At 37.6% G+C, this 14,371-nt stretch overlaps 1 protein-coding gene across 3 annotated transcripts in view; it reads right to left on the bottom strand.

Moving 5' to 3' along the window:
- LOC106074796 (uncharacterized) overlaps positions 1-14,371 on the bottom strand; it is a 48,912-nt gene that overhangs the window by 15,528 nt on the left and 19,013 nt on the right. For 2 of the 3 annotated variants that reach the window (XM_056028985.1, XM_056028986.1), the window contains exons 8-15: positions 13,565-13,681; positions 11,056-11,145; positions 8,917-9,015; positions 7,596-7,691; positions 6,440-6,538; positions 4,258-4,356; positions 2,711-2,806; positions 1,103-1,195 (exon numbers count right to left, since the gene is read on the bottom strand). In XM_056028985.1, the coding sequence (XP_055884960.1) occupies positions 1,103-1,195; positions 2,711-2,806; positions 4,258-4,356; positions 6,440-6,538; positions 7,596-7,691; positions 8,917-9,015; positions 11,056-11,145; positions 13,565-13,681 (789 nt within the window). The remainder of the gene's footprint in view (positions 1-1,102; positions 1,196-2,710; positions 2,807-4,257; positions 4,357-6,439; positions 6,539-7,595; positions 7,692-8,916; positions 9,016-11,055; positions 11,146-13,564; positions 13,682-14,371) is intronic. The other variant, XM_056028987.1, reaches the window with a different exon arrangement.

The following is a 14,371-nucleotide window of genomic DNA, read 5'->3' as shown; positions in this document are numbered from 1 at the left end:
ATCGACACGTATTCGCGATCAGGCAGGTAAAAATTAGGATTTGTCTTCTTTAAAGTGAAAAAAAAAATCCATAAGATTTATCTAATACTTTAAAAAGTCTAGAAAGGCATGAATTTGATTTTATGGTTTGTTCAACTCATGGTTATGATAATGATATGCGATTGATATGCTAATATACTAATGATATGATAATTATACGTTAATGATATGATAATGATAGGATAATGATATTTATTATAGCTTTTATATAGCGCTACTTTCATGCTTATAGCATGCTCAGAGCGCTTTTGGTCCAATCTCATTTGTGGACCAGTCGGGGGGGAGGGGTATCTAGGAGTTGGTTTTCCGTGCTGCCTTTCGGCGCTCAGTAAACACAACTCTGCCCAAGTCGGGTGTCGAACCTCGAGCCCCCTTCTAGGTAGCCAAGCCAAGCCTAGTTCAAGCGGGCACTTAGCCTCTCGACCTCGCTGGTATGATAATGATATGATAATGATATGATAATGATATGATAATGATATGATAATGATATGATAATGATATGATAATGATATGATAATGATATGATAATGATATGATAGTGATATGATAATGATATGATAATGATATGATAATGATATGATAATGATATGATAATGATATGATAATGATGCGATAATAATATGATAATGATGCGTTAATGATATGATAATTATATGATAATGATGCGATTATGATATGTTGATGATGCGTTAATGATATGAAAATGAAGCTAGAAGTAGTGTAGAGTCCATGTAGAAGTTCATGGTATTGTTTAAATAATAAACATAAAAGCGACTTTGAATGAATTAGTTGACCATTCCCTTAAAATCTACGTAGATAACTCTCATTTACAATTAACGCTTCTTGTGTATCATTTTCGGTACCCTTGAAAGTGAGTTTTCTTTCATTGTTTCTTCTGACCATCAAAGTTAAATTTATACGAACCAAACAAGCTTTGGCTTCACATTATTGGCGAGCCTCAACAAAAGACTATCTGTATTAGTTTCACTTATCGTAATGCTTATACCAGCTTCACTGCACTAGTTTTTACTATACACGGTTCACTATATCTATTTCACTTCACCTGTCTCACAGTCTTCTCCTGCGAATCCCATGAAGCATCCCATAATGCAATGACCAGAGTCATCACATAACGACTGTAGACAATTCTTACAATCTGAAACGTAAACGAGACATTTATATTTATTATTAAGTAATATTGAATGGGTTGCCTGAGCCAACCAGGAAAACCAGTGACTAGGCAGAATTTAAGTCATTGGTTAACATGCATGACTAAATGCATGACGCGTAGGACGTAATCATCTTCTTTTTTTTAAGTAACGTCTGAATTATATAAGATAAAGAAAAGAAACTGATTCTGTATACAACCCGAAATACTGTGGCTCTGTTGCTCGCTTCGTGTATTGTGATTTGAGCGGAGGCCATGATTTTAGATTGAACACATTTTATATATTTCTGTAGACAGTAGTAGTCAAGCTCAGGGTGTCTTTATTGAGCTTTTCAGGCCTTTTTGAGGATGTCTGTTTCAGAAAAGCAATTTAGTTTTCCAGACTGCATTGTCTTAGTGCAAAGCAGTTGCAAGGACTTTGTACTGTATATATCCACATGGAGCTAGATTCACTGATGAATTTTTATTTATGGATTCACATTTTGGTAGTTACAATGAATAACGATCCGAGAATGGGTGAGGGAGAAAGAACGTGTAAGGGGACAAAACCCCAAATATTTAGCCATTTTTCTGAATACTGAAGAATTAATTTCTCTTGTCGTTATTTAACAAAATAATTAATTACCATTATTTTTTTTTTATTGATTCCTATATTGTGTTTGCCAATAATTGGGGACAGTTTCAACTTGATCCGATAAGGATTTTACATTTTACGTTTTACAGTACAGACAGACAGACAGACAATGAGTTGATAAAAGCTTTGCGAAAAACACACTAAAAAAAGCTTTATCAATATCTTATACTAATTATCAATATCTCCATGTATTCCACTGTCACTCTCTCTCTCTCTCTCTCTATGTATATTTTGTAGGTTACTACCTTCGTATTTCAATCTATAATTATCAATGTGTCGAAGCCTCAGGATATTATTATTGGCATAAAACATGTGCTTCAGCTGAATGATAAAGCGTTTGACTTTTGAACCCAGGAGTCTCGGGTTCGAATCTCGATGAAGAGTGAATTTTTAAAAAATCGGGATCTTAACGACGCTTCTGAGTTTACCTTATTCTAATGGGTACCTGACATTAGTTGTGCTTGCCAACTACCAGCATTGTTAGCTCTTGGCCTTATAGTATTTATTATTTGCCCTATGGATCGCAATGTCTTAATGGGGAACTGAAGAAGATCGCGAACATTGCAATCAGAATTTAAGACATGTACAGTCTAAAATCTATGGGGCAGATGATGTAAAGGTCATCTCTTTCTGTAACCCACGGTTAACGAGGGTGTCATGAAGCCAGCACAACGAATAACCGCCGTCACTATTCCCCGACCCATTAGAGTTGGGTGGACTCCGAGGCGCCCAAAGATCACAAAATTAAAAAATCCCAAATCTTCACCAGGATTCGAACCCGAGATCCACCTGTTCAGAAGCCCCGCGCTTTACCGCTCAGCCACAGTGCCTCTGAGATGGATAAAAATCAATACAACAATGCAACTTACTAATTTTACAAGTGTCTCCCTTAAAGCCTTTCAAACAGCCATGAAGACAGCGTCCGTCGGAAATATTACATTTCTGCTTGTTACATTGACCACAAGCTGCAGATAGACAAGTTTTATCAAATGTTTTGATAGGTTTCGCACTTGAAGATAATCTACTTCCTAGTAAAAATCTCCTGCAGGGCGACTGGGGATGGTAGCGGGAAGGCTTTGAACCCGGGGCCATCGCGACGAATAAACAACAGTCCAGTGCGCATATCGCACGACCTGGCAGCCATCCAAATGACCACGTTATCCCAGGTAGAAGATGTTTAGGATTTTTCTTTTCGCCTTTTTCTAGCTAGCTTTTTTGTCGCTTAACGTTAAGCGATTTTGTAGTCTGTGCCAAAAAAACACGTAAAGTTTTTTTTTCCCCCCTTTTTTTTCCGCTGTTCTGCACTGACCTACAAAGCGTTTGTTATATCGGGTAGTTATGGCAATAGGGTCTCTCTCTAAGGTAAATTATATTAAAGCATTAAAATAATGTATGATTGACAGTTTCGTAAGGGTGGTGCAGTGGGGAGGTGTGGTGCTGTGTGGAGATTAAAATGCTACAATTTTATATTCTCGTCTCTCGCGTCTTGAAATGGTCAAAGCTTACTCGTACTTTTACGTGTTTGGTTTAGTAAAATTCGATGAAAATAAAGTAGTGTATATAAAAGACGGGGTCTCTATAGACCACTTTGGGAATCACTGGCTTTTTACCTCTACCTTTACCTTTACCTATCCCTTAGTCTGTTGGACCGTTGGGGCACCAGGCAAGATTTGTCGACCGTCTTTCTCCATTCCTCCCTTTTTTTTTGCCTTGTTTAGAACCTCTCTCAATGGCAGGCCTGTCCATTCTTTAATGTTGTCCTCCCATCACTTTTTCTGTCTGCCTCTTCTTCTTTTACCTGGCACTGTTCCCTGAAGGAAGGTCTTTGCGAGCCCCGTAGATCTTGTAATGTGGCCAAAGGTTTTAAGCTTTCGTCTTTTCACAATAGTTAGCAGGTCGTCATGGGCTCCGATCGCTACAGTAACCCTGTCTCTGATTTCTTGGTTTGTGAAGCGGTCTTTGAATGTGATGCCTAGGATCCTTCTGTAGCATCTCAATTCCATTGCTAGGATCCTCCTCTCAAGCTCTGAATTCAACGTCCACGACTCGCAAGCATATAAAAATGTGGCCATGACCAGAGAGCGCATCAGTCTGATTTTGGTGCCGAGGGCTAAGCCCTTGTCTTTCCATATTATTTTAAGTTTTGAAAGGGCTGCTGTGGACTGTGCTATTCGGGCCAATAATTCGGGTTTTGTTCCCTCATCTGAGACAATAGCTCCGAGGTATTTGAAGCTGTTAACACTGGCTTAGGGCCTTCAAAATATATTTAGCACTGACATATAAAATCGGGACTTATAAATCAGCTTTGCTATGACATTTATCGAACGCAGCTTTACATTTTTTCTATGAACTTTGCACTTTGAACTCTAGGCCATGCCCCCATCTACCGGTCTGAACAAAAAAAAAATGAACTTACTTTTGGTACAGTCCGGCGTCCAATACCCAGGTTTACAGAAGTCATGACAGATGCCAGTCCTTTGATCACAGTTTCCATTACCAGCGCATTTCCCACATTCTATTCATACAGATATTAACCAATCTTATGAATTATAGACGTTCTATCAAAGAAAAAGATAATTATGTCAGGACTACAGCGTAATGGTATAGAACGAAACTTCTTGAGCTTAATTGCTCCCTGGATAAGACTCATTATAATGGATGTGATACTTTTGATACACAGAATGAGAAATCATCTTCATAAAGAAGGAATCCTATACTCTAAACGAGCATTTCTTTTTATGTATAATATATAAATTTTATTTCGAAAACTACTCTAACAATTTTCTTTAAAATTTCAAGGTATATGTTTATAAGTGAGAAACAAATTATAAACTCGTTGGCCACATAGAGAAAACTCGACGTTCACGGTTATATTAATTTAAAATGCTTTCATTATCTTAAATTAATTTTGGCTTTCAATTTCTAAAAAGGGAATTACCGCTCTTGTCCATATAAATAGACACACACGAGCGTTTCCGAAGTGAGCTCGGGAAACATATCATTCAACCGAGCGAGGCTCCGTCACTTGGCACTAGATTAAAAAAAACAAGCAACATAACAAGTCTTTTGTAAAAGACAATTCCCTTTTTTATACAGCTTATCAATCTTTGTAAGAGGGATTATTTCTCTCCTAATAACTAATGAATTATAGTGTTTTATAAAATGTTAATAAAAACTGGTCAAGCGAAAGCATAAATCTACTTAGAGCAACGGTTCTCAACCTTTTATGCTAGGCGACCCCTTTTTACAATCCCCCACTCTGCCGCGATCCCCCCCTCTCCCGCAAACACACACAGCAATAGAAGAATAGACAAAAACAATCCATTTTTTCGATGGTCTTTGGTGACCCCTGGCAAATCGTCAATCGACCCCCCATGGGGGTCGAGACCCACAGGTTGAGAACCCCTGACTTAGAGGTTATACAATTCTAATGGTAGGCCTATAGAGCCAAACTTAAAAGACAAAGCCAAAATGTTTATAGATGTCTGTTAATTGGACACTTTAATGAAGACAGCAGGAATACCCGCTATGTCTGGTCAAGATAAAGAATGTTTAATTAAGATAAAATTTCGAAAAACTATAACTGTCAAACTACAATTTTCTCAGTGTGGCCGAATAGCTGGTAATACGTCTTCCAAATATATACATCAACTGTCAGATGTCTAGGATAATCCTTAGAGCCGTTTTCGAGAATCGCATTCAGTGTCCACCCACAAGCTGAACTGATGATTGAGAAGCCATCCGATTGTCTTAGATTGAAACTCTAATGCTTCCTTTCCTATTGAAATATTTTTATGTGTTAAGAAAGAAAGTGCTTAGATAATTTGATTCTGCAGTGCTGAAAAGTGCGCAAGAGCTATCATTTACCTTTTGAAAAACAAAGCTTGTTATCACATCTTTTATTATTCACACCGGATTCACCAAATGATAGCCATTTATAGTTTTTCTACCAAGTGTGAAATCTCCAATTAGCAGAAACTCATATTAATATCCACTTATATTTATTTATTAGAAGAGTTATCTATGACCTGTGAGTCTCGGAGTCCCAAAATTTGAAGCAAAAAGAGTTGCCAAGGTGAAAGAGCGCCGAACCAACAAAAAGCTGAGAGAAGAAGCAGGCACATCTGCAACTGACCAAACCCACCCATGCCACGTAGGCGGCCGGCTTTTTAAAGCGAGGATTGGACTTAACAGCCATCTTCGAGTCCATAGGAAATGAGATATGCGCTAATCTTCGACCGCGAAAGAGGAGCTATATATCTATGACCTAACGAATCTGTTTCTACTGTCGAATCAATTCGAACTCGCATTATACCTTCTATCATCTCAATTTAAATACTAGAGCAGTGATAGCCAACTGGTTTCGGACTTGGGGTCATATATATTTCCAACATGCGTATAATTTCTGCATCACTGAAACAAACATTTGAGTCTAATGGATCTGAACCTCTGAGGCTCCACTATGGGCTTTAGGCAAGAGTTCTGAGGCCTGATTACAAGCTCGTCAAGGGCCAAATAAGGCCCGCAGGCCGTAGTTTGGCAATCACTGGGCTAGAGTTGCTCCAGATCAATTTTCTAAACTCTAGCAGTACACTAACCGAACAAACATTTATCTCCTCTAAATCCTGCAGGACATCCGTAGAGACATTTTTCGTCTTGTTGGTTGCAACTTCCGTCTCCACCACAGCGAGGGCATTCTGGGAATGACAAGGAAATATTTAGACCTAGACTAGACATGAACATAAATGAGATATAAGCAGGACAGGAAACATTGAGCTCTAGACTACACAGGAAACATTGAGCTCTAGACTAAACAGGAAACATTGAGATCTAGAGTAAACAGGAAACATTGAGATCTAGAGTAAACAGGAAACATTGAGATCTAGACTTAACAGGAAACATTGAGATCTAGAGTAAACAGGAAACATTGAGATCTAGAGTAAACAGGAAACATTGAGATCTAGACTAAACTGGAAACATTGAGCACTAAACTGGAAACATTAAGCTCTAGACTAAAAAGGAAATATTGAGCTCTGGACTTAACTGGAAACATTGAGCACTAGACTAAACAGGTAACATTGAGCTCTAGACTAAACAGGTAACATTGAGCTCTAGACTAAACAGGAAACATTGAGCTCCAGACAAATAAAACATTGAGCTCTAGACTAAACAGGAAACATTGAGCTCCAGACAAAGAAAACATTGAGATCTTTCTGATTTTTTAATTTCTAGCAGATATTGAAAACAAAATGTAGGAAAAAAATGGGCGGGCGCATCATTAAAAGAGATTCTATCCAAGGCAAAAAACAGAGAGTAATAGAAAAAGACGGTCAGAGGTTCATGTGTGGTGCCCCCAACGGTTCAACAGACTGAGGGATAGGTGAAGCTGGTGAGCTGACTGCGAATGAAAGAAACGAAAAGTCATTTATAAAACATTTTTGTCAAGGCGTCCAACTTTCTAGAACTAGAGTTACCTTACCTTACCTTACCTATCCCTTAGTCCAGGGGTTCTCAACCTAGGGGTCGATTGACTATTTGCCAGGGGTCGCCTAACACCATCGAAAATATGGATTGTTTTTGTCTATTCTTCTATTGCTGTGTGGATGGGGGTCGCCGAAGAGCGAGATTGTAAAAAGGGGGTCGCCGAGCTTAAAAGGTTGAGAACCGCTGCCTTAGACCGTTGGGGAACCATGCAAGATTCGTCGACCTTCCTTCCCGACCGACTAGAGTTAGAAAATACTAACAAACAATTACCCTCTTCACATTTCAAGCCCGTGTACTTGACCTCACATCCAGATTGACAGTCTCCAGTTTCTCGATTACAATAGCCATCTTTACATTGCGAACAATCTGGTAGATAGAGATAGCAAGTTATCTCTCTTTTATATGAAGATTATATCAACTCACTTTGTCCGTCTGTCCCACCGTCACTGTAGAAAAATACTCATACACACCATAACATTAGGTCAAGCTGCATCATTTCAGTTTGTAAGACTAAAATGTTAAATTTAGAAATGCATTATTGAAGATACTGGGATTTTATTATTTCTGTATCATTGGGCTTTGAGTCCATCCAGATCTAAGGGGTACCTGACATTAGTTAGGGAAAAGTAAAGGCGGTTGGTCGTTGTGCTGACCACATGACACCCTCGTATGACCGTGGGCCACAGAAACAGTTGACCCTCGTTGTTAGCCAAAGAAACAGCTGACCTTTACACCATCTGCCCTATAGATGGCAAGGTCTGAAACGGGAATTACTTTAACTTTATTTTTAAAACATCTGCACAATAAACGGCTTCCAGATCACAAATCAAAGAGCTATCTTCAATTTTGCCATGAAGACGTCTGGCGCATTCATTGTCTTTTGAGACAGAAGACTTCACTAAAGGTAGTTGATAGATTTTTTGTAATTTTCTGTGTTCATAATACTTATAAATACCTGGCTGCCTGGTCGTGAGGTTTGCGCGCTGGACTGTCGTTCGGATTTATCGATGGTCGAGGGTTCAAATCCTGCCCGCTCCCATCCCCCGTCGTCCTGCGGGAGGTTTGGACTAGGAAGTAAACTATCTTCAACGCTGAAGGAACATCCGAAACATGTAAAACATTTTTTACAAAACCTAGTAGAGAAAGATCTCACAGCTGTCAAAGAAGCCACATTGAAGGCCCAAAGAAAAACAGAAGATGTAATAAAAATAAATTCCCTACGGACAACGGCTTTGTCTACGTCAGATATACAACCACATTTAGGTCACTTGCCGTAGTCAAGTGAAACATTACATAAATCCTTAATCTCCGGAGTCGAAGAAGTCTGGAAGTCTTACATATTACATCAAATTGACATGAACATTATTGTTATTATAGCTTTTATATAGCGCTACTTTCATGCTTATAGCATTCTCAGAGCGCTTTTGGTCCAATCTCATTTGTGGACCAGTGGGGGGGAGGGGGTATCTAGGAGCTCTGCCCGAGTCGGGTGTCGAACCTCTAGCCCCCTTCTAGCCAAGGTAGTTCAAGCGCACTTGGCCTCTCGACCACGCTTCCCACTATTATTATCCCACATTATTTCAAAGCTTACTTTGATTGCAATTTTTTCCGTAATAGCCAATCTGGCACAGGTTTGGGCAAACTCCACTTTCTTTATTGCAGATTCCGTCTCCGGAACAGTAACCACAAACTGAAAAAAAAAAAAAATATTGGCTTGAACGAATAAAACTCCACATCAAAGCAAATTAAACACACAGGCTACTTTATCTTATCTTATATAATACAGACGTTACTTCAAAAAAGAAGATGATTACGTCCTACGCGTCATGCATTTAGTCATGCATATTAACTAATGACTTAAATTCTGCCATGTCACTGGTTTTCCTGGCTAGCTCAGGCAACCCATTCCATGCTCTAATAGCACTAGGGAAGAAGGAAAATTTGTACAAATTTGTCCTAGCATATGGGACGAGGAATGTGCCTTTATCTTTGTGTCTTTCAGAGTATTTTATTAAATTTTGTTTTTGTATTTGAAGATTATGGTTCAGTGTTTTATGTATAATTGCTACTTTACTTTTGAGTCTTCTGTCCTGAAGGCTTTCTAAATCTAGTGATTCCACCAAAGGTGTTACTCTAGTCAAATGTGAATATTCGTTTGTTATGAATCTCACTGCTCTATTTTGTGTCTTTAAGGCTCTTTTTCTTCTCTGGCTATACGTCTGTGTATCATGGGCGTAGCCAGGATTTTTTTTTTTTTGGGGGGGGGGGGATTTTTTTTAAAACTCAAAACCCCCGGGTGGGGATTTTAAACTCAAAACCCCTTTGGCTGTGCTGGGGCAAGTGATGGTTTAGTATTAAAATCTCACCTAAAATAAACAAAATCAAAGCAAAAAAATTAGTCACAAAATTCCGAAATTTCGGGTGGGTTTGAACCCCAACCCCCCCCCCCCCCCCCCGGCTACGCCCATGCTGCGTATTTCAATGCTGATTACTAAATGCAAGCAAGTCTCGAAAAATACCGTAACGACACATATAGCGACAGAATGAAGATTCAGAATGCCAATGTACAGACATATAACTTGTTTATTACATGTGCTTCAGTATAATTTAGCTGCAGTTCTGGCAAATGAAATATTCAGTATCAATTAAAATATAACTGCTCATAATATAACTCCCATTGGACTGAATAATAACTACACAGAAATAATTTAGAGTCTATACTTCAACTCTACAACCTAAATCCAACTGTCCTGGACTAGGAACAAAACTACACTGTTTTATTATGAGTTACATTCCATTCAAAAACAAATCTCACAAAGTAAAACAATCCAAAACAAAAACAGTCTTGAAGTCAACACCCTGAATTGCCCCCCCCCCTTTCTCCTCTGAAGTAAACAGGAGACCCAGGCGGACCAGAACTGAGTCCTGACAGCTACTCAATCAGTTGTGCAAAGCTTCTATCAACTCACTCTGGTGAAACATTTGTAGGCGTTAGTTCTCTCACACCAATTCTCCGATCTAGTTAAAACTTTGCACAATTATTTTTTGGTATAGACAGGGCATGAATCAATTAAACACAGGTGGTAAATAATTACGGAGAGAAAGAGTTAATACCAACAAGGACATTAATCCTTCAGATACGGCTAAATATGTCGTTCAGACTTCTAGATGGTTCTGGGTTCATACACTGTCTGCTGCCATTCCACGTCGTCCCGCGGGAGGTTAGGACTAGGAGGTGAATTATCTTATACTTTGAAAGAACACCCGAAACATGTCAAACATTTTACAACTTTAAAATTATTTTTTTTACAAACAACTTGTTTGGTCATTGTTCTGGACACATGAAACCCTAGTTTTCAGTCGGACCTAGAAACAGATGACCTTACATCGTCTGCCCCCCAACGATCACAAGGTCTGAAAGCGTACTTTTTACATTTTAAAGCTAATGCATGTAGCTGATGATGAGATAAAAAAACAACTAATAATAATAATAATCTTTATTGTCCGTATGGAAATTTGTCTTACAATTTGTGCATTACACCAAGCAAAAAACATTATAACTATAAGAAACCAAAGTGTACATTCACACCAGACTCACTCATAATTTACATGTGACAAAGTTTATACCAGGTTGTTCTTATTTAATGATTTGATTGCCAGGGAAACAAAAGATCTTAGAACAAAAACTAATGAAATAAGATGAAAGTATATAAAGTAAAGCTAATCTTACCTTCTAAACAATGACTTCCTTTATAGCCAGGGTTACAGTCACCACCACAAAGCCCAGTTGTATCGTCACAGTCAAGACAATTAGCACACACTGCGTCAATAAAAAAGTGTGCTATTCAAATTCTCAAATTAAGCCAGAGACTTAGAATCAAAAGAGGGGGGGGGGCTCCACAAACTAAAAAAAAAAAAGAAGACTTTAAAAATTATGTACACTAAAAATAAAAAAAAAGAAACTTCTTTACAATTTATATGTACTCGTGTGTAATTAGAAGAAAATGCTTTGCACCTACTGAGCGTTTAAACACCAAGACTTGTACAGTCATATTGAAACACACGGTTCACACACCTGGTTTTATTTAGCAAAAATTTTAGCGAGTCGTCTGTAAATCAGCCATTCCCTGTGTTAGGAGACTAAGATCTTTTTCTCTATGTGTCCAAAAAACTTTCTTACAAATTACATCATTCTTATCAAGTAGAAAGTTTCTAGTCTTGATTAATAGCAATGTCTTCGATTCCGAAGATTAAGGCTGAGGGCAGTGTTTCACGTGACTACGCAAACCCAGTTGCAACCTGCATATTTTCCGCATCTTGTCCAGACATAGCCGTTGTCCGCCTGTTAAAATTTAAATTTTCTTTCCATCTTCTGTGCTTGACTTCAATAAGGCCTTTTCTATTCTAATAATGTTATTATTTACAATATATCAGAACAAGTTGTTTTTTTTTAGAGCTGTACCAATTTATAAAAAAAAAAACAAGGTTTCAAAGACAGTTTGTGTGGAAAAACAAACTCAAAATCGGCCCCCGATGTGGTCCACCCAGGCAGGTAAAAAGGCAAGTTTCAATATTTTCAGAAAGCATATCAAAGACAAATGACAGTGAAGAAGGGAGAAAGAAGGTTAACAGATCCTGTGTGGTGCCACAGCGGTCCAGCAGACCAAAGGATAGGTGAAAGTGAATGTGAAGTTAGATGTGAACCTGGCCTAACTGATGTCTTAAAATAAATATCTAATTGATGTAATTGTTTTGTAAATGGCCAATATCTTATTCAAATCCTCAAGAAATAAACATTTCCGTAAAAAAAAAAAAATATTTTCTTCCTTTAGTAAAGTGACGTAACTAGTTAATATGAAAAACTACTTATTAATTGTTGTTTTAAATTATGCCCAACTTATATGCATACTAAATAGATTTTTTCTCTTTAAAAAAATAGTCAACATTTTTTTTGTGTGTAAATATATGGACGGACGGACCGACAGACATTCCACACAAAACTAATAGCGTCTTTTCCCCTCTCGGGAACCGCTAAAAACATCGACTAGATTTCGAAGCTTAAGGATAAGAGCAGAGCAGTGTTTCCCATAACCACGCAAAGCCAGCGGCCACTTGAGTATTTGACCACATCTAACGGAGACAAAACTGTTTTCCACGGGAGATCTACACCTTTTCTATAATTCTATAATTCTGAAATTGCTCACCTTTTATATAATTCTGAAATTGCTTACCTTTTCTATAATTCTGAAATTGCTTACCTTTTCTATAATTCTGAAATTGCTTACCTTTTCTATAATTCTGAAATCGCTCACCTTTTCTATAATTTTGAAATTGCTCACCTTTTCTATAATTCTGAAATCGCTCACCTTTTCTATAATTCTATAATTCTGAAATTGCTCACCTTTTATATAATTCTGAAATTGCTTACCTTTTCTATAATTCTGAAATTGCTTACCTTTTCTATAATTCTGAAATCGCTCACCTTTTCTATAATTTTGAAATTGCTCACCTTTTCTATAATTCTGAAATCGCTCACCTTTTCTATAATTCTATAATTCTGAAATTGCTCACCTTTTATATAATTCTGAAATTGCTTACCTTTTCTATAATTCTGAAATTGCTTACCTTTTCTATAATTCTGAAATTGCTTACCTTTTCTATAATTCTGAAATCGCTCACCTTTTCTATAATTCTGAAATTGCTCACCTTTTCTATAATTCTGAAATTGCTAACCTTTTCTATAATTCTGAAATTGCTTACCTTTTCTATAATTCTGAAATCGCTCACCTTTTCTATAATTCTGAAATTGCTCACCTTTTTATAATTCAGAAATCGCTCACCTTTTCTATAATTCTGAAATCGCTCAACTTTTCTATAATTCTCAAATTGCTCACCATTTCTATAATTCAGAAATTGCTCACCTTTTCTATAATTCCGAAATTGCTCACCTTTTCTATAAGTCTGTAATTGCTCACCATATCTATAACTCTGAAATTGCTCACTTTTTCAATAATTCCGAAATTGCTCACCTTTTCTATAATTCCGAAATTGTTCACCTTTTCTATAATTCTGAAATTGCTTACCTTTTCTATAATTCAGAAATTGCTCACCTTTTCTATAATTCTGAAATCGCTCACCTTTTCTATAATTCAGAAATTGCAAACTTTTTCTATAAAATCGCTCACCTTTTCTATAATTCAGAAATTGCTCACTTTTTCTATAATTATGAAATTGCTCACTTTTTCTATAGACAAAAGGCATTTCTGCTGAAAGTAAGTATCTGTTCCCCTCAGTATCGCACGTGTCTGATGCACACCTGTGTGAACAAGTAGGTCCTGATAGATCCTTGGGGCAGTCTAAAAAGAGCAAATAGAAGTAGGTCATTGTTATGGTGTGTGTGTGTGTGTGTGCTATGGCGACGGTGGTAAGAGGTGAGCGATTGGTTGTGAATTATGCAAGAAGCGCCATTGTCGTCAGCGGTCTTAAGTAAGACAGACGACTCCAGAACATGAGACTGAAATTGTTATTGTAGTGAGTTTTATTTTGTTAAAAAATTCTTATTAATAAAGTCAAATATATTTATTCTATCTCATATCAACTTGATTTTGTCTAGACCAGCGGTTCTCAATCTTTTATGCACGGCGACCCTTTCTACAATCCCCCCACTCTGCCGCGACCCCCCCCCCCCACACACACACACATACAGCAATAGAAGAATAGATAATAAGTCCATATTTTCTACGGTCTTAGGCGACCCCTGGCAAATCGTCAATCGACCCCCAAGTGGGTCGCGACCCACAGGTTGAGAACCCCTGGTCAAGACTCTCTATCTATATTGTAATAAAAGTAACTTTTAGTATTGTCCATAAAGAAGTTATTTAGAATTTTATTAGTTGAGATATTTTACGCCTACCGATGTTACAGCGACGTTCAATAACAGTCATGAGATAGAAAAATGAATTACTTAGTGGTAAAGACTATCTAACATTAGAAACATAATAACTAGACTACATAACCTGTATGTTACACAGGAGAGCCTAGAACAT

Source organism: Biomphalaria glabrata, chromosome 5 (genome assembly GCF_947242115.1).
Source record: "Biomphalaria glabrata chromosome 5, xgBioGlab47.1, whole genome shotgun sequence".
Taxonomy (NCBI): Eukaryota; Metazoa; Mollusca; class Gastropoda; family Planorbidae; genus Biomphalaria; species Biomphalaria glabrata.
Note: the sequence above shows the minus strand (reverse complement) of the source record. Positions and strands in the feature narration are given on the sequence as shown.